Here is a 23,356-nt window from a genome sequence, read left to right as displayed (position 1 = left end):
AAATATTGGTCTATACAATTTTTCTATTTTACTGCTTTTAATTTGTTAAATTTGCACCATTGTTAACCCATTTCTTATGGTGCAAATTTGTGTTAATCCAACACATATATTTTTGCATTTAAACATTAAACATTAAGGTTAGAATTATATAAGCTTGTTACATGCTGTATTCTTGAAATGTAGCTGCCAGTTAGCAAAAAATGTTGCTGCACAATAGTGTTAAGGACCTGTTTCTCTTAAGCAAAACCAATGTTAAGTGAAAAATATTAGGATTTATCAGATAGTGTAAAATATTTTGAATGTCTCGTGTTTGTGATTATTACTATTCTCACAAATGCATTCATTTGTGAGAATAGTATTGAAATTATCTGGCTGAAATCTGACATTCTGTATACTGTTGTTGGTCAAATGAGGTGGTTAAGCATGAACCTGGGACCAAAATCCAGGCTTATTTGGTGACCTGAGATCAAATTTGGCAATCAATTCAAAATTTATATTTATGGCAGAAAGTTCCCTGGATATGTAAAGGTCCATTCCTCATAACCCTGCCCTTGTTCTGTGCTGGGGTGAAATCTGGGTGTTTGGAAAAAGGTTTTAATGCTTACAGAACAGCAAAGAACTGTTTTTCCTGAATCATTGGTCAGTCTTGTTTCTCCTCATCTCTAAAGAATAAATCTGACTCAGCCAGTAATTTATGTTGTTTCTTGCCAATTTATATCCTTGGATAATTTAATTTTGAGTTTTTTAAATTTCATTTTCATGCAACATGCTTTTAAACTGCATTTAAGCATTTTAGTAGAAAGTTCAAATTTGTCATCTGGCTCTCTTTGACATTTTTCTATTGTTTATCTATATTGACTTTTGCTACTAGTAGCAGTGTCATAGAAACTTTAAGCATGCTTTGACAAATGGATTAGAAAGATTTGAAGTATTGAACTCAATAAATTTTAAGTATAATACCTAGATTAGCTCAATACATCAATATTTGTAAGAAAATTGAAGCTTTTAAGATTCAATGTAATAGTTGAATCTATTATAATAGAAAAATATCATCATAAATTTAATTTGTCCTGCTTCAATATGAAAAAATTAAATGGAGTTAGTATCAAGTACTTGAAACTGGTGAAAAATCATGACTGATTTTAAAACTAATAGTTTAATTGTAGAAATTTTAGTTAAAATATTTTAATATTTTGAGTTAATTTTTCTTAATTTTTTTTTCACTTCAATAAATTTTTTATTTTAGTCAAATATATTGGTCCAAAATGACTTTATTTATCTTAACATTTCTGTTTTACTCAAGTAAAAACAGCTTCTAGAGAATTTTTTAGAATGCAAAGCAAATTAAGTTGAAAGACCAAATGTCAGAAAAATTTTCCGTATTTATAAAATTTATGTAGCTAAATATGCAATTTGTTAATTTTTCAGAACTTTAAGTGTTTTGGAAGTGTGTTGAATAGAAAATGCATATTTTTTTTTTTTAATTACTGCAGTTTTTAACTGTAATTTTGTATTAAGTAGACCTCAAATCAGCTCTGTTCTTATTACATGAAACTAGTGATTTTTCTAATATTTTTATATGTAGTTTCTGTTCAAATACTAACTTACTAACTTTTTGTCAGCGGGATTAGTGGAAGCGTTTTCCTCCTTTGGTCCTATCAAGATAAATGGCCCGGAAAAGAAAATAGAAATAATTCTTATCCACCGAAAGGTTTGGTTTTGACTTCTTCTTTTCGCAGCAATTTAAACCAAAAAAAACTGTCTTGAACTTTATATTCAACTTTAAATATTTTCAGCTGGATATGTTTATGTAATATTTGATTCGGAGAAACATGTTAAATCTTTACTACAGGCATGCACGCATGACTACAACAATGGTGGCGGCAACTGGTATTTTAAGATTTCGTCTCGAAGGATGAGGTCTAAAGAGGTAATTTTTAATTTAAATCAAAACAAAATATTTTTTAATTTTGAATTTATAAAAATTTTGTTTTTTTAGGTTCAAGTTATTCCTTGGGTAATTGGTGATAGTAATTATGTTAAATGCCCTTCTCAACGTCTTGATCCCAGTAAAACAGTATTTGTTGGTGCTTTGCATGGAATGCTAAATGCTGAAGGACTTGCCCATATAATGAATGACTTATTTGGTGGAGTCATCTATGCTGGAATAGATACAGATAAATATAAATATCCTATAGGTTAGTTTAAAATATTGATGTGAATTCCTACTTTCATTGCTTCTAATTTTTATAAGGTAACTTTTATAATATTAGTAAACTTAAAATAGTAAAAATTTACTATTTTAAGCTTATACTTTAAAAATCGGTAGTAGTGGTATTAATAAATATGGCTTTATTGTACTTCTTTTTTATATTTGCTATTTAACTCCAGTAAAATTAAAGTTTCTTCATCTTAAATGATTTTTTGACTTTCATTCCAAAATTTTTAATATAAAAAGTAGTTTAATAGCATAACCTTTTTATCAGGATTTTGAATTCAAATTGGTCCCAATCCTGGATGATACCTAAATTTTTTTAAAATTTAAAAAAGCTACAATTAATTAGATATTAAAGCTGATTATTTCAGTAGCCTTTTTTACAGTTTAGGCATAGAAAGCAAAAGCAGTCTAAGCTTTTAGAAAAAGTGAAAGTTAAACATTGTTATGCTTAAGTTTCACAATAATAGTATCTTGGTGGAATAAATAGATCTTGTGTAGTAAAACGGCCAAGTTTGCAAGGAGTCACTTAGAATTATCATTAATGGTAGAAAGCATCCTTAATTTTCTCCTTCCAGAGAAGTTTAATCAAAATTGATGGTGCTTTGTTTGATAACAGGATAATAGCATTTTATAACATTGAAGACAAAGTTTGCCCAAAAGAGACCATTTATTTTTGTGTTCCAGACAATACACGTTCTTGGGGACTGACCTTTCTTTTTAGGCTGCTTGTCGCCAGAAGTTAGTCCTTTTTTTAAAAAACACAAAATATATCCAATTAAAATTTCTAAAAAAGGAACTGGTGACAGACATCTTGCTTGCATCCATCATACCTTCGTTGGGGTGTTACTGCTTTTATCTACCAAAAGAAGTGCTGTAAATTGTAGATTTTAAGAAAGCTGCCCTCTTGTGACGATACTTGTAGAATTTTCATCTGTGAATGTTCATCCGATGGAGATTATTAAGTTGTAAAAAAATAATCTCCATCGGATGAACATTCAGAGAATAATAGCAGTTTGCAAATTTTATCATAATTTGAACTTCAGTGTTTAATGATTTTTAAGTTTTTTTGTTTTTCAGCAGAATGTTTCTCTTGTAAGACTTTAAAATTCAGCTTTACATAAAATGCAGCAGTTTATAGTACATAAAATGGACATGCTGAATTTATAGTAAATCATGTCCTTGAACTAACATGGTTTGACTTTCCTTGAGTTGTGACTCCAACTACTACAAAAATTCTATTGCCTTTTTTTCATTTTCCTTTTTAATATTGAAGCAGCACTTTGTTCTAAATTTAGATGATAGACATTTCTAAACTTAAAAAAAACTCAACTTAACTTGCATTATTATATATTAATTTTTCTATCATGTAATTGATACTAATGTACTTATTGGTATGGCAGTGTGGGCTTAGTCATACATCTAAGTATCTTTTTTGTATGCAAAAACTAATAAAATTGAACATATTTCCATTCCGATTTTTTAGTGTTAAATTTCTGTTATTACTATTTTAAGTTGACGGTGTGGAGTTTATTTTTTAAAATACTTCTTATAGCTCTGTAGAATCTTATTTAGATATGTTGAAATTACTATTCTAATACCATTTTAATTTAAACTCTTAATTCATTAAAAAGTAACTAATCACCAAACCTCCTTAAATTTGCTGCTGTGTAATTTTTAGATGGGAATCTTTAGTTTCCTTAAACATGATGACAATAGTGGAATTTACTGAAACTGTTTCCACTAAAGCCCTTCTAATTTCTAGAAATGAATTTAATGACAAATTTTGGATGGTTTTCCAGCTTTGTTGATGCAAATGACTTAATCTGTTGTTAATCGAACCTACAACTGTAGCAGGGATATTTTTAATTTAATATTTAAGGTCTCAAAGCCTTGTAGCTTTGTTTTGATTTTAGTAATTATATTGAATTTTCCAAAAATGAATGACTTAGAGAAGGAAATGAATTTGTTTTTATACAATTTTAGTTGAAATAATCATTCCTTGATGTTTTGAAATCAATAATTGGTACTTAGAAAAGTTTTAGTTTAGACTATATTAAGAACTAAGTTTTTGGATTAGGTGATTGCTTTCCATTTCCAGATTTTCCTTTTGAGTGTAGTTGAACCTCATTTTACCTGGATTCGGTTGTTCTAGAGTACAGAACATGATCCCTCTGAAGTATGGTAGACATATGGGAAAACCAAATCCAAAAATTAAACTAAAGTATACATTCTTTCCTGAGTGTAATGTTTCAATGTTATAGAATAGCCTTTTTCTATGAATTGGTATAGGTTCATTGCTAACACTCCCAGAGAATGCACACAATCTTTCTAAAATTCGATAAGATGAAGTAATATTTTTAATTAGAAAAAATTACTTCTGTTGAAGGTGTTTCTCACCAGTTAACATGTTTAACTTGGTTACAAACAATAAGCTTTTCACTTGATACCCACAGCTTCTATTGTTTTTCTGAGTTTGTTGCCTTCAATTTTTTGTGAAGTAAATGCTGAAAATAACATTTGTAAGAGTTATAATGGAGAAGAAATTAGAAATAAATTATAAAATTTATATATTTTGTTAATGAATTTTTATGGCTTTTCCAGTAATCTGGATTGGACCTGGTTCAGCTAGATAAACATGTCAATGAGTTGCTGCAAATAATTGTTTTAACTTTCAGGTTCTGGAAGAGTGACTTTTAACAACAACAAAAGTTTTATGAAAGCTGTTTCTGCTGCTTTTATTGAAATAAAAACACCTAGATTTACAAAGAAGGTAATTCTTTGCTTATTTTATGTTAATTTAAAATGTCTCTCTTGGATTTTTGTTGTTTAAATTTCAAACTTAAACTCCCTAGAAAAGCCACATTAATCCACTTTTTCCTGAATACTGAACTTAAATTTTCTTCTTAGTTTATGTGTTCTGTATAACTTAATGTCATCTAACCATAAATTTTTTAAATTTAGGTACAAGTTGATCCATACTTGGAAGATGCCATCTGTTCGACCTGCCAGATTCAGCAGGGTCCCATATTTTGTCGTGATGGTTCTTGTTTTAAATACTTCTGTCGAAACTGTTGGCAGTGGCAACATTCTATCGAAAGCATGCGTAATCACAAGCCTCTCATGCGCAACAAGTCAAATAGTTAATTCTCTGCTCGGCTAAATCTTAATCCATTTTTGGAATAGATATTTTAGTTGCCATATTGTTTAATACTTTATTTGACAAGTCAAGCTGTACTTTATTTATGTAATTGATCAGTGTAATTGGTTTTTATTTTGTTGCATTGATTGATCTTTGTCTAGACTAAGGTCATAACAAATTTGTTTCCTCCAGAGACGTAAGATTGCTTTCTCCCCTATTAGTTCTCTAACTGGATGTCTTAGACTGAAGCAATGTTTAATGCAACATTTCCTAACATTGTTTTAATTTTTTGTTTTTAACTCTAACCATTACTTAGTCCCTTAAAGTTGTCATATTGTTTTTCCCGTGTTCATAATGTTCTTATTCCAACAATTCACTTCTTAAAAAATTCTTAATCCCACTTTAAACCTTGTCACTTCTCTTTAGAAGCTTTACCTTCTATTCTTAATTGTTCTTAATTTGTTGTAGTGACCGCAGAAATCTTTACAACCTTATTATACCCCAAAAAACAATTCCCAAATATTCTGTGTAAGATTTATCTATACAGTTCGTCTGGTTTATAACCTATTGCTGTTTTTCCCAACTTTAATATAATCTGTGATCGTTTTAACATGGATCCAGCTAGTCAAGGGTTCACAGGATTTTAGCCTGCATGCAAGTATTACCCAGACTCTAATCTTATATTTAAGAAAAAAAAAACATTTAATACGTGGTCTTAAAAAACAAGCTTAATCTTAAATGCATTCAGATGTAATATTACTGTTTTTTGATAGAGCTGGAGCTGCCAATCTTATTTGAAAATGAGTGGCCTTCAAACCAAAAAACTGTGGTGTGTCAATTTTTAATTCAGAGCAATAGCTTACGGCCCAGTAATTGTGACAGTGGCCTTTTTTGGTATATATTGATGTCAGTTCTGCATAGACTTTATCATAGTGCAATTATAAAAAAAAAATTTTTTTTTAGAACTATGCAGAATATCACTTTTTAATCCTCATATCAATTTGATGAAAAAGAAATGATTGTAAAATTGCTCTATAATTGTTTATATGTCAGATTTCCCATTATAAATTTGACCTAACTATACTAATTTTATTATTTTTTCTTTGCAAGCAGCTATAATATTGTCCAATACGGGTACTTGGCATTCCAAAAAAAAAGAAATTGATTTGTGTCAATGCTCTAAAAAAAGGGGCATGTTAATTTTGCTGTTTTGTAAGGGAATAGTTTAAATAAAGCATAATTTGAGATGATGGGTTGTGTTGAATGTTTAAAATAGTGTAAGCTCTACAGAAAAATGAATCTAGAGTATTATAATGAATTATGGAGAGGCACGGCAAGCTACCATCTTCAATTTTATTCTAATTAAATAATATATAATATATATAGATACTTGGACAAAATCATTTAAATCCCCAAACAGTTTTAATCAGGTTTCCATTATAGATATTTAAATGTGTATTCAAGTCGTTTTTATATACTCGTTTTTGTAAAATGTTTAATATTCAATTGACAACTAGACTTGCGAGATATTTTTAAATGCTCCATTTTGCCAAAGTGAGTCAATTCTTAGCTTTATCCTTGGTAACACTTCAAATAAAACATACTACTACATATATATATGCAAGATTAATTGTAATTAAATGGCTGTGATTTGTTACAGATTGAATGAATTATCTGGACAATTGTCATTTGACAGCCTTTTCCAGTAATGTGTTTTTCAGTTGTGTAATTTATTAAATTTACACACACCAAAAAAATGGAAAAACAGTAATATATATTTTTGCAATATTTAAGTTATAAAAGATTTCAAATATTTAAACTTTTTAACATACTATTTTTAAGATACAAATAACTAAAATATCAAAGTAAATCCTAAATATATTTAATATTTAAAAAGCATTTTATCGAAGTGGTTGGGAGATGCTTCGTTGTTGTTTAGTCGGTCGAATTTGCTCGTAGCATTTTCAATTCGGAGAATCCAAAATAGCAAATTTTCCTAATTATGCACTCCAATAATACATATTTAATTCTAGTTTCCCTTAATACCTTTGATCCTGTACTTAATTGCAAGGAAATGATGGTGCATTACTTTACGGGTAGCTTCAGCAAAGAGTTTACTTTCGGTGGCCTTCTTTTAGAAATCGTAAGATGTTCAAAACTTTGCGAAATAGTAGACCTTCGAAGCTGTTTTCGTTGAGCATAGAGCAATTTTTATTTATGCCAACTTAGTCTTAGGCTCCCAACGGAAGGTTCTTTCGTATTAAACTAAACATTACAAACCTAGCGATTAATCATAATATGCAATTTGGTAAAAAAATCCTCAACCTTTAGCAGTCAGACTTCCAAAACAATTACTCAACTTTTTAGCCTTATGTATTTTTAAACAAATACAGAGTAGTTCGAAATACAGAGGAAAAAAAGCATAATTAAATTAGCTGTTGTTTAAACAGCTTTTTATTGAGAAACATTTTTAATTCAAATTAGTGCAACAGAGATAATTTTTAAGCATTGTCTATGGGTTTAACTTGCTGGGCTGTCTATATAGAACTTTTGTTTTCTTGGAAATATAGTTTGTTAATAAAGCAAGCAGTCAGTTAAGTTTTCTTGGATGAACAAACTCCTACTGACTACTAAAGCTTTATGGCTTAATACATTTTTCCTTTTTGAGTACCTAATTACCAAATCTCTATTTACATATCCGGATATCTATTTATTGGCAGTTTTTAATTTTTTTCTGTAATTACAATGTAATATAATTTTTCTTTTTTTACTAAATTGTTAATTTGATATTCTGTGACTTTTTCCACAAATATTTTTGGAATTAGCAAGTTAGATTAAATTTATAATATATATAACAAAAAAGATGTTAATATTTTTGTTTTTACTCATAGGTTGTATAATATTTTTAATAAAGTTTCCTTGAAAAATTTTTCGTGTGTTATTTTTTTCCATCTCGGTTAATAGATCAGAAAGCCTTGGAGACCAACTTAGAATTGGTCTGCGTTCTATTTTGCGTAAGGTGGGACCCACGTAGTTCCTGTCTTGGACTTGTGCATCGTAGCATGGAGAGTTAGGCAGGAAATTTTATTAAACTTCTTGAATATTCAAAGTTTGGCAAATCGGGTAAAAATCAAATCAGTTTGTAATTACTTTTTCTGCATGGACAATGTTGAGAATATATATACACACACTAATTTTTTGAACTTAGAACAATTTCATTCATATAAAAAATTTACATTTTTAATATCAGCATGATTTTTTTTAATATATTAAGTTTAGAGAATCAGAAGATGGGTTAAATTAGACATGGTTGAATTTTTAAACTCCTGTACACAAACGCTCCTTTAAACTCCTATTACAGTAGTTTGAGGAGCATGGAATTCTCAATCTTGTCTGAATTGTGCCCAACATATCCAATTATTTTGGCATTGAGCTTACAATTTGTTATCACATACATATTCAAGAAAACAAAATTATTAAATGTTTAAATGTAGTTTGACTTGTAAGGATACTACTACAGTGTCTCCTAAGGTATAATGCAAACGATCAATTGTAATATCGTCATAATGACTGGTTGCAATATTTAATGTTAAAAAAAACGAGAGTTTTTATGTCCAACACTGGACAAGTATCCTTACAAAAATATAGTAAAACGTCACTTACGTGGTCACCTTTTTGAGGAATAGGTGACTGCATAAGTGAGGTGTTCAGTATATCAGTGTTTTCATAATTCAACTTAAGTACTGAATTCTGTTAAATGTTTTAGAACAGTTTGCCAACTGTATTAAAAGTAAGTTTTCGGAGGAATTTTGCGGTTTGCCACTTAAGCAGGGTTCTAATATAGCGGAACGTTAGACACAAAATTGAAGTGCACTTGGAAACAATTTTTAAATTAAAATTTAAAGTGCCTAGAGATTTTTCTCCAACGTGATTGGGAATTGTATTCCCTTTACAGATACGCCATTATAAAATATGAAACAAAAGTTTTTTTCCTTTTCTCAACTCTAAGTTGAGTTAATCTCAAATCCAATACATGCAATATCCAGAGGATATTCAAATATTACAACGCTTTAGGTTCCCGTTACAATCAGTCGCTTCGTTTTTTTTCGCGACAATTACGTGTTAATCCGAGAATAGTTTTTTACGTGACAATCCTTCCGTCGGCAGACAATTTAAAATTACAGAGGAGAGGAGACAATAGCGAGGTTGAGGCCGAAGTTTTAAACGTGAAAACGTATACGTCGGACGTTCGGCGCCGCTTTCCTGTAAGTCTAGAAGTTTGACAATGGCGTTTGGAAAGTCAGTGGAATTCATGCTCGACTTTCCAAACGCCATTGTCAAACTTCTAGACTTACAGGAAAGCGGCGCCGAACGTCCGACGTACGTTTCACGTTTAAAACTTTGGCCTCAACTTCGCTACTAACGGGTGAAGTTGTTGTTGTTGATTATATGTTGTTGGTTAAGTGAGATATACTCGGTTAACACTCGGTGGCTGTGTACTATGCCGGACCAAAGTCAAGGCATAGTAACCAAAACAGAAATTAAAGAAGTGTATCAGTGTGTGTGTCTGTATTCAGGAATTTTCTCACAATATGACATGTGCTCAATATAGTGGCCTTCTGTAGTGTGATGTATGTGTTTCTATTCAATTGTAATGTGCCCAGGCTTTTGTGTAGTGTGTGTGGTATGACACCTGTAGAGGAGAGAACAACAGGTACAATAAGCACCCTATCCATCCTCCACAGATGCCTTATTTCCTGGGCAAGTTCTGTGTACTTACTAATTTTTTCAGTGAATGCATTTTGTATATTGTGAGTGTTTGGAATGGATATGTCTATAATGTATGTGATTTTATTGTGTTTGTCAATGAGTGTGATGTCTGGTCTGTTGTGGTAAATTGTTTTATCTGTGATTATGGCTCTGTCGTAGTACAATTTGTGCGTGTTGTTTTCCAATACTGTCTGTGGAATGTATTTGTAGTATGGTTCGTGGATGTCTACTAATTTGTGTTTCTTTGCAAGCTCTTGGTGTATTATATTTGCTACTTGATTATGTCTGTGTAAATAATCTGTCTGTGCCAAGAGCTTGCAACCAGAGGTGATGTGTTGTATAGTTTCTGGCATGATGTGACATTTTCTGCATGTGTCATTTGTGAGTGTTGCATCTTTGAGTATGTGTTTTCTGTAGTTTTTAGTATTTATGACCTGATCCTGTATGGCAATCATGAATCCTTCCGTCTCCCCAAAGAGGGATCCCCGAGCCAACCAGCTGTTTGACGCAGTTTTGTCAACAATCCTGGGCCAGATCATAAGGATGCCTGCCATGGAGTGCCTTTCGAGCCCACGATTGCTTAATGGTGTCTGTGCTTTTTATATGTTGCGTTGTGTCCATATGATGTGAGTGTAAGTTTAATGGTGTGTTATTTGAGTCTGCTAGAGTTACTGCTTTATGTAATTGTGATGTTTCTTGTTTTTTGTAGAAAAACTCTCGCAGTGACTGTATTTGTTTGTAGTGAAGGTTAACTATGTCAATCAGGCCACGTCCGCCATCTTTACGTGGAAGGGTTAATCTTTCTGTGGCGGATTTAGGATGATGATGTTTATGCTTAGTAAGTGTAGTTCTTGTTTTCCTTTGGAGTTGCTCAAGATCTGTGTGAGTCCAATGTATAACTCCAAAAGAATATGCGAGTACTGGGATGACATATGTGTTTATTGCTTTAACTGTGTGTTTTGCATTTAACTCTGTTCTGAGAATAGCATTTAACCTACTTTGGTATTCTTTAATTAATCTTTGCTTTATTTGTGCATGTTCTGTTAGTTTGGCCTGTTGGAATCCTAAATACTTGTAGAACTCGCCCTCTTCCATGGATTCAATAATGTCTCCATTTCCAAGTGCAAAATCTTCTTTCTTCAGGATTCCTTTTTCTATGTGAAGTGTTTTGCATTTATCTAGGCCAAATTCCATTTGTATGTCCTTGGTGTATGAATGTGTGATTTGTAGGAGTTGATGAAGTTGTTTTTGTGTGGATGCATAAAGTTTTATGTCATCCATGTACATGAGATGTGACAGTGTATACTGTGTTGTTTTTTTCATGTCTAATATTGTAACCATATTGCGTGTTGTTTAACATGTTGGATAATGGATTCAGGGCTAAGCAGAACCAGAGAGGACTCAAGGAATCTCCTTGAAAAATTCCTCGCCTAATAAAAATTTGGTTTGTTTGTATGGAAGTATTACTAACCCTGAGATGTAGTGTTGTTCTCCAGTGCTGCATAGTGTTTTGAAAGAATGCAATGAGTGATGGATGTATTTTGTACATGTGTAGAATATGTAGCAGCCAACTGTGTGGAACACTGTCGAATGCTTTTCTGTAGTCTATATATGCCATGTGTATGTTTCTGTGTTGTTTGTGTGCTTGCCATAGAATGACTGAATCTATGAGTAACTGTTCTTTGCATCCCCTGTGATTTCTACGGCAACCTTTTTGTTGTTCCGTTAGAATGTCGTGTTCTTCAATATGTTTGTATATTTTGTTTGCGATACAGGATGTCAATAATTTGTACAGTGTTGGAAGACATGTAATTGGTCTGTATTGTGTGGGGTCTGTGGTATTGTTGTTTTTAGGTTTCATGTAGGTGATGCCCTGAGTAAGAAAATTCGGCATGTCTTGTGGATTGATGATGATATGTGTTAGGTGTTTAGCTACTTGCTGGTGCAGTGATGTGAACTTTTTGTACCAGAAATTGTGAATGTTGTCTACTCCAGGTGTCTTCTAGTTGTGTGTTCTGTTAACAGTGTATTGGAAATCATGTATGTTTATTTCAGCACAGGGCATAGTTGGTATGTTGTGCAAGTTTCTGTTCTCCTCCTCGATCCAGCCTGCATCAGCATTGTGCGTGACAGCACTGGACCAAAGAGAAGACCAATATGTTGTGAGTTGTTCTTCTGTTGGTGTGCCACTGTGCTGTGTATCAGTGTTTGCTTTGTTATTAATTTGTCTGTAAAAGAGTTTTTCATTGTTTGTAAATAATTTATTTTGTTGTTTTCGTAGTGTACATGTTTTGTATCGTTTGAGTCTACGTGCTTTGGCAGCAAGTTTTTGTTTTAGTGTATCAATGTATTCTGTAATGCGTGTGTTGTGACGTTCATGTTTTGTGTGTGTTTTTATTTTCTTGAAAATGTTTTTGAGCTGTTTCCTTAATTTGGGTGTTATGTTGTTTTTTAGTGTATTGTGTCAGCCTGCCTAATTGCTGTTTAATGTCATTTATTTGTGTTTGTATTCTTCTCTGCCAGGCAGGCTTGTGATAGAATTGGGTTTTCTGTGTATTTGTCTGTGATTGTACTTTCAGTCCATGGTGTGTCACTACTGTGACTGCCCCAGCATAAACTAATGTGTGTTGTGTGTTGTTATTATTATTGTTTATTATTATTGACAAGAAATTTTATCTTCAGAAACACCGCTTAATCTCAAAATTCCAGAAAACATGGAATGAAGTGTACTGGCCATCTAACAATTAAAAACGCAATTATTCGAATGTTTTGTATATTTTTTTAATACGAACTTAATGACCTACCTTAATTGGAAATTTTTTGGTAACGTTGAAATAACCATTAATGGTTAAACATAACGACGCTTTACCGAATCTCTTCATAAAATTCAAAATCTATTGATAATTAATAGAAATCCTCAGTCAAAATTTCTATGAAATAATAATTATAATAAAATGATTCACCTTCAGTTTCTCTTCTAGTGAAAGATCACAATCTGCAAATCTACGAATGTCTTGAAAAGATGTCTGCATCTGAAAAGGTATAAAGTATTTGTGTATTAAACCAAATATAAGGAATTAAAATTCTTCGGTGTGTAACTTACAATTGAGGTGAATGTGGATAAACGGAATCCCATCAGTAAACATCCACACGTGAAGAGACAATTGATTATGTAAGCTAAAACTTTACATATAAACTCCATTTCCACAAAAGCGGTAATGTAATAAAGTAAACTTGTTTCTACTAAGAAACAGCCGTATAAAATTGCTAATGGATAATTGAAGACACCGTTGAACTGTGTAGTAAAGTTCCATAATTCGGCATGTTGTGTCATAGTCACGCGTAATTTCAATCTTAAATCATCGTCGTTCTTTTCCACGAAATACAAATCGTCTGATACATTCTTGAATAACTTCATTACAGTAATCACGATCAAATTAAGTAAGTAAGTAAAATGAATAAATCCGCCTACGAAAATACATATCCAAATCCCAACTTCCATGCTACAGAAGAGGGCTTCGTATTGGAATTTTTTACGATTTTCTATGGATGGGTACATTACGAAAACATTCAGTACTTGGATCACTATGGTCATAAATATGACGATGAACACGGCAATCTTCCTGTGAGAATGAATCTTATCGCGCAATTCTTGTCGAGGGAAAAAATTTGAACCCTTCATCTTCAATATTGGAGTTAATTTGGTTCTTTTGATGATACTGAAATTGAGGGCAACGATCAATGCGAATATAGCAATGGCAAATCTGACGAAACTGTTATAATTGATGATCGAATACCAGGAGAAGCACGGTACTTTTTCGCAGACGTAAGGAATCGTCATTAAAAGTACCAAAATGAAATGTTCCCAGTAGGAAAATTCGATGAAGGCTGTTAAAAATGTATAAATTGTATCGAAATAGTTTGTCTTCGCAGTTTCGTAGAAACAAGGATGGAAAAATGACCAACCGTATATCGCGGCAGTAGACGAATGCGGTTTCAGAAAACAACTCAAACATATCTCCTCTTCTAAATCCGTTGCCATAATTCAGAATTTTAGTGACGATTCGCGTTTAAATTACAGTAATTTCAGCGGTTCTGTCTAATTATTGATTTTGTTTGTTGTAGATTTCGAAAAGTATTTGTGGATTAGGCTCTGACAGAATTTCAACGGCTTAACAATATAAGGCACTAATTACTTCTGCAATTATATCAAATTAAATAACTGCTTACCTCTTTTCTATGATTGTATATGTGGGGGAATGGTCTCGTGGCATATTGCTTCTCAATAAATAACAAATAATTCGTAGGCTGTCAAATTAAAGAATTTTCTATTAATTCTCGTATTGTAGATTTGAATGTAAGGAGGAGAGTAAGTAGCCTGTAGTACAGTACAGTACAGTGCAGTACAATTCTTGCTATTAAAACGTTTACATTAGAGGGATGTACTGTTACCAGATCTCGAGACTGGAAATCGATAATTTTTTTAACTCGTGCAAATATCAATTAAGCTAATCAATAGCATTTTATTGATTATTATTAATCGATAAACATCTATTAAGATAGAATATGGACGAAACATCTATTTGATCAGCCATTAAACGTATTAATTAATCATATTTTGATGGCGATTCTCTTTGCAGAAAATTTCATTTCACTGAGCTTCCAAGGATTAATTAAACGTTTGTGGATTAATTTAAAGTTAATTACTGGAAAGATGACGAAAAATATTTTAGTTTGTTGTAGTTAGTAATTAATAAAATTGAAAATTATATTCATGTTGAGGTATTTGAAAGTTATCTATTTGATCAGATGCTGAATACTACCCATAAGTAAATTAAGGGCTATATCGATTTTCTTCAGTTAGAATAAAATCATTATTAATGATAATACCGAGTAACCCTATGGAATTTTTAATACAGTACTGACTTTGCCGTTTTAACCACATATACTAATCGTTTTTTAATTGTTAAATGGTAAATAACAGGTTCTGTATGGATCTCTCCGGAATATTTGTCTTTGTTTAATTCTTTTCACTTAAATGTTTGAAGTTTTCCAAGTAAATAAAAGGCAAGTATTATACCAGTAATATCTGAACATCGGGTATCCGATCAGGCGTTTAATATTTCAGAACATTCGTATTATAATAAATATAAAATTACTTCATTGGAGAAGAAATATGAAGAAGCTAAATTAAAATCTGGGAAAGCGTGTTGCTTCGCTTATATCGTAAGCATTTTTTTTTTTAAAGAGGGTATTTACCATAAACAGTGTGATAGATGATGTACGTAAAAACTTTCGGAAATGCCTGATGAAGATATAACGCAACATTAGCGAGGTTGAGGCCGAAGTTTTCAACGCGAAAATGTGTACGTCGGACGTTCAGCGTCGCTTTCCCGTAAGCCTAGAAGTTTGACAATGGCGTTTGAAAAGTCAGTGGGATTGTGCTCGACATTCCAAACGCCATTGTGAAACTTCTAGGCTTACGGGAAAGCGGCGCTGAACGTCCGACGTAGACGTTTTCGCGTTGAAAACTTCGGCCTCAACCTCGCTATTATATTTTTACCGAGTTCAATTGTGGAGGGTTGTATCGGATGTGAGAAAAATCTTTAGAAAAGATTTAGCAAGAAGAAAATTACTTTTGGTTTCACAAACAACTTTTTATTATTAGGCAGAGTTATTATTGAAAAATTCATAAAAGTACAAATTACAGATCGTAAAACTAAGTTAATACATGATAATAAAGTGGTAAATATGGGAAAAATTTTAAAAATTATCAGTCTGAAAATTTAACAATTCGTTTTAATGACAAATGCATTTTGTGTTTATTTTATTTATTTATTATTTAATTTTTTTTTTGTAATGCAAACATCACATTCATAAAAATATTTGTTTCCTTCGAGATCAGAGCAATTTTCGTGAGCCAGAAATCCTACACTGAATCTAGTCTTTCTCAAAGGTTTCACCACAGATGATGCAGTCATTCTCTTGGTCTTCTCTCTTTTCTTGAACCGATTTAGGCCTATTTACTGTTTTCTTTTTTTCTTTTTATGTAGTCGATTTTCTCCCAACAGTTTTATCTTAGCTACATAGATTCTTTCTTTTTTTTTTCTTCTTTTTTTCTTTTATTCTGCCGTAGTTTACCCATATTGTCTCGTAAAACAAAAACATGTTGTGAGAATATAATTCTTACCAATTTTAAACTGTTTACGATACAACCCGTAATACCTATGTCTCATACAAACCGCAACATTGTTGTCCGATACAACTTGAAACATCATAGAACAAAATATCGGTTACCACATACGTATTAGTAAGCTTAAGGAGATTTCCGGCCTACAAGTTAAAGAACAACAAATGTTGTTTTCGACAATAAACAAAAAAAAACCCACCTTATTCTCATTTTCAGGCAAGCTATGACAGCCAGAAGTCATCTTCGTTCACACAAAACACTATTAAAACTACCAAATTTTCTACCACGTGTCAACAACTCTGCTGATTGACTAAAATATGGCGAAATCTGAACTTACTTTATTCATCCAACATGCTGATGTCTTCACAGGTTCTGCCACTTGCAGCAAGTGTTAGAAACTACCGATACTAGACGACCTTCCCCTATACTATACACAAGTTATAAGAATGTATATTAATAATTACTTTATTAAATAAGAAGCAAAAAAACAATTTGGAAAATGATTTTTATTCACTGTAAAAGTTTTGATAATGAATTGGTTGAAAACATCAAATTATACATACATTTTGAAATGCCAAAAAGTTCCTTTTCAAGCTTTCAATCATTGGTTTCAATAGGCAATTCGTTAATTATCAAACTTCAACTCAATCATTTTGTTTAGGGATCCAGATGTTTCCTCCCATAAATTGCATTTTCCAGGTGTATTCCAGTTGGCACATTTTTCGCAATCATTTTTGATTCGTAAGCAAAATCCATAAAACAAAAAAAAAGACTGTCTGATACGTCGAGAAATTCCACGGATTCTTTGATTTTCTCCGATCTTCCAGGTTATTGTAAATATAATAATTGATGATAAAACGATTAATATACAGATTTTTACTCTGTCCATTTTCAAGATTTTAATGCTTGTAGTTTTACAAGAACTACAGCAAGAACTACAGCAATAACTTCGTTACTAGAAACAATAATAATAAAACATTATTGATTTTTAATAACCGTAATAATAACAACATTTACTATACATTGTTTATTGTATCTTATTGTTATTTAATACGTAAAAATTAGCAAACCACCCCCACCGCCCGGCTGGTCTATTGTGGACCTGGAAAATATATTAAGCCATAAAGCTTTAGTAGACAGTCGGACTTTCTTCATCCAAGAACACTTAATAATTTTTTTGTTATTTAATTTCAGTTTAGCACCTTTAAATACGAATTATTGGATGTCAATGGTACCGGTGTTAAGTCTGTGTCTGTGATGTATTTTTTATTTAATTATGCTATGAACTTAAAAATATATAATGATGGACTATGCAGTAGAAGATATTAGTAAATTAGCTTATTTTTAAATAGAACGTTCCAGAAACATATACACGAGAAGTTAAAAAATCCAGGACCCTTAAAAGATGGTATAAAGAGAAATTATGGACCACGAGGTGTGGGGGGAAAAAGGTAAAAGGTCAAACAAATTACTGAAGCCAGTAATTTGAAAGTAATATTGAAAGTATCTGACGTGCAGGTCTTCCTCGGTTTTATGCGGCATGCCGGTCATTTCAATTTATCAAAATAGATTTCATTTTTGCAAGGTCTATATAAGAAGGTCAGGACACGCGTACTGAAGCCGCCATTTTGGGCCTTTTTCAGTCGCATGTTTAAAACAAACTTGTACGAGCAGTCAGTTTTATATGACATTAATTAAACTAATTTATGCAAATTTAGTTTAATTAATGTCGTATAAAACTGACTGCTCGTACAAGTTTGTTTTAAACATGCGACTGAAAAAGGACTAAAATGGCGGCTCCAGTACGCGTGTCCTGACCTTCTTATATAGACCTTGCACGTTTGCGACGATACGAATGCCCTCTTTTAATGAAAATTGTAACTAAAGACCAATTTAATTATTTAAAGCGTTTAATAAATGTTAGTGTTAGTGTTATAAATTTTGTATCTTTGCGTTAAAGATTGATTAAATTACTTTCTCCGAGAAAGTAATTTATTTTAAATTAATTTAATCCATTTCTATTAGAAATATATTTTTTTTAAACTAATAAATATATAACAGAAAAAAAATGTTACTTCTAATTTACTTTTTATAAATGTATTAAAAATTTTAAATGTGTATTTTTCAATTTTTTGAATTAAATTGAATTAATTAAATACAGACAAACCTGTTTTTATGCGGTGGATAGGGACCACATTAAAAAAACGCATAAAAAATTGCACGAAACTTCACGAATGGCTGTAAAAAATAGTTTTCGCAACACAATTAAAAAATATATTTTTTATGCGGTCAATAGGGACCGCATAAAAAAAGTCTCACATAGAAAATAACTCAAAACCGTACGAAATAGAATTTATTGACAACAGATGTCAGCACTTGACTGCATCGTCTGGTCTATCGTCTGTTTTACATATTTTTGTCCAGGTGGTGTTTTGTTGACTTAAAAAGTAAATTATTTCATTTTTCGCATATTCATGCAATAATATTACTATAATAAGTGCATTTATGCTATAATAAGTTTATTTAGCTATAATAAGTCAACGTGAGACATGACGAATCGCACGAGACTAGTCGCCAACTATACCGCACAAATAAAAAATCGCACAAAAAAAAACCGCACAAATTAAAAATTCGCATTAAAAAAATCGCACAAATAAAAATCGCACATAAAAAGAGCGCATAAAAACAGGTTTGACTGTATTTAAATAAGGAAGAAAAACAAAGTTAAAAATAATGTAAATACCGGTACTTATTTTACTTTAACGCCATCTGGAGATCGTTTTAAAAATAACAATAACAAACAAATAATAACGACAACAAAAAGTAAATTTAATTGCTAAAATAACGCTTTAAAATAATGATAAAATTAAGTATTTTGAATTGGTATTCTTTTTCGATATCGACATAACTTCACAGAAACGTAACAGAAAATGACTACGATACGTGCTGTCACGTGATGAGAGAAACACGTGCTTTTAGAGAGATATGTTTACGTTATTATTTTTCTTATATTTTCTAAACAAATCAACAAAATTCAAAAAAAAACTTTGAAGAAATACAGAAAGTGATGACAACAAACAGCTAAAAGCATTAATTGATGTAAAAACAAACATACATTTTTTTTCCTATTTGTTATTTATTAAGAACGAGTTAAGAAATAAATTTAGTATTGAATATGATACATTTACGAGAAAAAGATCCAGCAACGAGTTCTATAAATTCCCCAGAAGAAAAGGAAAATATATTTATGTTTAAGAAACTTGAAAGTTTAAAATTTGTGTGTGGCGCCATCTGTTATCAGAATTTAGTTTTAAAAATAACTTTTATATTATTAATTATGATAAAAATTCAAACAGCATAATTTTGAAGGTTAAAGGTGAAGGTTTAGTTTGTAAATTAAAAAATCTACGGATAAAAAAATTTTATAACTAAAAGTTTTTTGAGATATTTCCCATCTTAGTATTTTTCTAAAAAATTTTAGAAACATTTCCCTCAATACAATACAAACCTCCCTGCAAAATTGAGAAATTTTCGGCAAAAGACATAAGATTTATACAATTTATATCCTCGAACAGCGAAGTTTACTTGCTCATTAACCAAAATACTGTTACTTTCACAGAATTACCTTTAGCTCCGTGAAAAAAATTAACCATCGACATACAGTATGTGGGCTATTCTCATCAGTAAATATGTTATGACTTTTAGAAGGTTATTACAGTAGAAGGCCAGAATCTATTATAATGAGGAAAAGAAATTGAAACCATATCATTGAAAAGCTTTCATGAAATTTGCTTATCTCGAAAAATTAACTTTCGATAACGGAACTCAATGATTATCAAAAATGCTTGAAGATTACCGTAAAATCTGTGGTATTACTCATCGTTTAACACCTGAAGCAAATGAGGTGCTAGTTATTTTCAATGTTAAAAATTAAATATTTTTATATACATGAATTTTTTAAACTTCTCCCACCCTGTAACTAGGAGGGCCTGTTTTCTAGCAAGCCCATTACCAGTTCAGTCAGGCCCACAATAGGACACCCGTGTGCTGAGGGATGATCCAAAAAATTCATGGATTTTTCTCGATACGTTCGAATTCGATCCTGGATCCCCAAGAGATTAAGACGACAGACTTAATCTCTTGGGGATCCAGCTAATACGTGAAATTATTATAATTATAGAATTTTAATTCAAATCGCATGATGTGTATTGAATAATGATTCGCCGAAATCGGTCCACCAATCAGCGTGACCTTCATTTACTAAATGGCGTAATAACCAAGGACCCGACAACAAGCACCAACTTACAAGTTTTTAAAAAAATCTTACTTTATTAAAATGGAAAATTTATAGAAAGAAAAATAATGATATCTTATTTACTGAATTTAACTCATCAGTTAGAATTTTCGTCACTAGATGGCTGCACGATAAGATATCAATTTCAAGTCTTTTAGGTTTTCAGATTTCACAATTCTTTATGCATAATACGATTTAACTGTCATTTCTCACTCATTTATGTTCACTGAACCCATTGAACCTTAAAGCGAGGATGTTTCAGGTTCACAGATTATTCAATTGTTTTCATAATTTATGTGCATTTGAAGAATCTAATTACAAAACTCTCATTCTCCACCATGTCTGGCTGCAGAAGTCACTTTCTCCTGTCAGACCATACAGAAAAATATGGTTTTAACAAAGAAAACAATTCATAAGTTAACATCTCAAGCTTTTTATGATCTGAAAGAAGATCCTTTAAGTTCAGGCGAGTTTTTTCATGATGACCCATCATGGAAAAAATTGCTTGAACTTAAGCCAAACTTGAACTTAATCTGAAAAAATATAAAGAGGCACGTGATAATCATTTACCCAAATGAGTACATCAAGATATTTGATTTTGCAGCTGTTAGAAAACTGTGTAGTGTTATCTTAAACAGATTGCAATACAACGGTAGGAATACAACCGTACATGATAACATTAAAAAGTCAGATTTTTGGCGTTGTGGTATAAAATCCTTCACAAAACAAATGATTAACAACAGAATTACAGTTCATTTCCAAGGAGAAAGAACCCACAGACCAGTTGCGTAGCGTGGGAGTCAGCCGCCCGAAGCGGAAGAATATTCCGCCGCCCCCTTATTTAGGTATCTCAATTTAAAAGACTAAAATATACAGTAATTTTAAAGAACTTTTCGGCAAGAACAATCATCATTATTATGTATTGTACAGGTTACAAATAAAAAAGTCATGTATATATGTTTTGCAATATAATAATCACATTTATCACAAACATTTTTACAAGATATCAATATTATTCATTGTGAAATTTTGCCGCCCCCTAAAAGTGCCGCCCGGGGCGGGCCGCCCTTGCCGCCCTCACTACGCTACGCCACTGCCACAGACTAAAAAGTGATCTTGCTCAGTGTGCCAAAACATTACCAAACGAGATGAAACTTCGGAGCATTTAAGAATAGAGATCATTTCCTGAAGCAATTCTGTAAAGAACAAGCACAAAAGAGACAATGCTGATTTCCTTCCCAAAAAACTTTCCCATTTTTTCCTTGCAATGATCTTAGTAATTTCATAAAATTGATGTAAGGGCAGACGAAAAGGATGAGACAATGTATAAGAATTTCCTCACATTATCCAACATTTAAAGCTACTTTTTGAAGGTTTCAATGGTGTAAACTATTGTTCCTTGTAATTTTTTAACTGTTCTTTCTGTGGGCATTAAGAGGGCCTTTTTAACTAGTCCATTATGGGTTCGACCAGGTCCACAGTGAGACGAACGGATGATATGGGACGTGGCCTGATAGATACGGATGGACGACCCAAAAATCTTCCGCAATTTTTTGGGGGGGTCTGTTTTCGATTCCGGATCCTCAGAGCGGTAGGCTCCCACCTTAACCAATCTGCCATCCGGGCCGCTAATATAAAGTAATTATATTTTGATACTGAATGCATCACGTTGATGGACTTGGCTCATAGCGAAATTCAAGATTAATTATCCATATATATTTTAACCATCAGAATATTATAGTTAATAGCACCATCGATGCATCGTATTCTTCCATGTACTTGGCTGGAGACCCTATTGCAGCTCAAAATCAAAACCTCTTTGTGAAGACTCCATGAAATTTGTTGTCAATAATTAATTGAGTAAATTGAAATTAACAAAAATGTCTAGCAGCTTTCTGGCCTCTTATTTTTAAAAAAGAGACCTTTAAAGTTTCACTTCCTTGTAAAATTTTGGCAGTGCATTCAGTTTCATTCATTACCTTTGTCTACAATGATCTTAGTAATTTCATAAATAATAAACTTATCATTACTTTTAACTTTCTTTTAATAAAGGATCCGGGTTTGAATCCGTAACGTATCTCGTGAGTTTTCATGATAGTATTGAGTTCTTCATTCCTCAAATCCTCATTGAAGTATCTGAGGGAGATTGGCAAATCAATCTTTTATAACAAAAAATTCCTCCAAAGAAAAATGTCTAAAATAAACACCGTAAAAAGACCCCCTTGTGCCCCAGGAAGCTATGACGCGTCAGTGAATCTAACCACCAAACCAGCCCCATTGTGGCCTGGCCAAACCCGTGATGGATATAGATAAAAGGGCCTCTTAGTATAGCATCCAAGGGACGTAATTATTATATATTCATATATACGAGGGCCTTTTTTTATACTAAAAGGACTTTACTGAAAAGGTAATAATATACTTTGTTAATTTACATAAACTTTTTTAGGAAATTTTAAGGTAAAAATGCACATAAATATAATTAAAATTTGAATATTTTTTGGAAATTTGATACAAATATTTATTTATTTTTTCCTTGCATGTTTTTTGAAATTTGACTTTATCATATATTACAGAAAATTTAAAATGTAAGTCATAATATGTTTACAAAAATATAAAAATATTCCAAGTAATGGAAACATGTTTGAATCAATATAACGAATCGATATTGTATCAAGGATATTATGTATGCAGTTGCTCACTACAGTATAATTACCAATGCTATAGACTATAAATGTTAAGAATAAT

The 23,356-nt window shown here is 31.7% G+C and overlaps 2 protein-coding genes across 2 annotated transcripts in view; one reads left to right on the top strand and one right to left on the bottom strand.

The window, feature by feature from the left end:
* orb (polyadenylation element binding protein orb) overlaps window positions 1–6,607 on the top strand; it is a 59,356-nt gene extending 52,749 nt beyond the window's left edge. Inside the window, 6 exon segments of the mRNA XM_067262866.1 lie at window positions 1,623–1,664; window positions 1,667–1,711; window positions 1,797–1,930; window positions 2,000–2,198; window positions 4,894–4,988; window positions 5,180–6,607. Coding sequence (XP_067118967.1) covers window positions 1,623–1,664; window positions 1,667–1,711; window positions 1,797–1,930; window positions 2,000–2,198; window positions 4,894–4,988; window positions 5,180–5,362 — 698 coding nt within the window. The 3' untranslated portion in view covers window positions 5,363–6,607.
* A 6,176-nt stretch (window positions 6,608–12,783) lies between these two features.
* Window positions 12,784–14,169, bottom strand: LOC136968831 (uncharacterized). Its single transcript, XM_067262880.1, has 4 exons — window positions 13,231–14,169; window positions 13,091–13,159; window positions 12,932–13,021; window positions 12,784–12,864 (listed from the first exon to the last, which is right to left on the bottom strand). Exons 1-4 carry the CDS (start codon window positions 14,167–14,169, stop codon window positions 12,784–12,786), a joined length of 1,179 nt encoding a protein of 392 aa, XP_067118981.1.
* Between the last annotated feature and the right edge of the window lie 9,187 nt (window positions 14,170–23,356).

This window comes from Centruroides vittatus, unplaced genomic scaffold, assembly GCF_030686945.1.
Source record: "Centruroides vittatus isolate TY-2023 unplaced genomic scaffold, ASM3068694v2 contig_1620, whole genome shotgun sequence".
Lineage (NCBI taxonomy): Eukaryota > Metazoa > Arthropoda > Arachnida > Scorpiones > Buthidae > Centruroides > Centruroides vittatus.
Note: the sequence above shows the minus strand (reverse complement) of the source record. Positions and strands in the feature narration are given on the sequence as shown.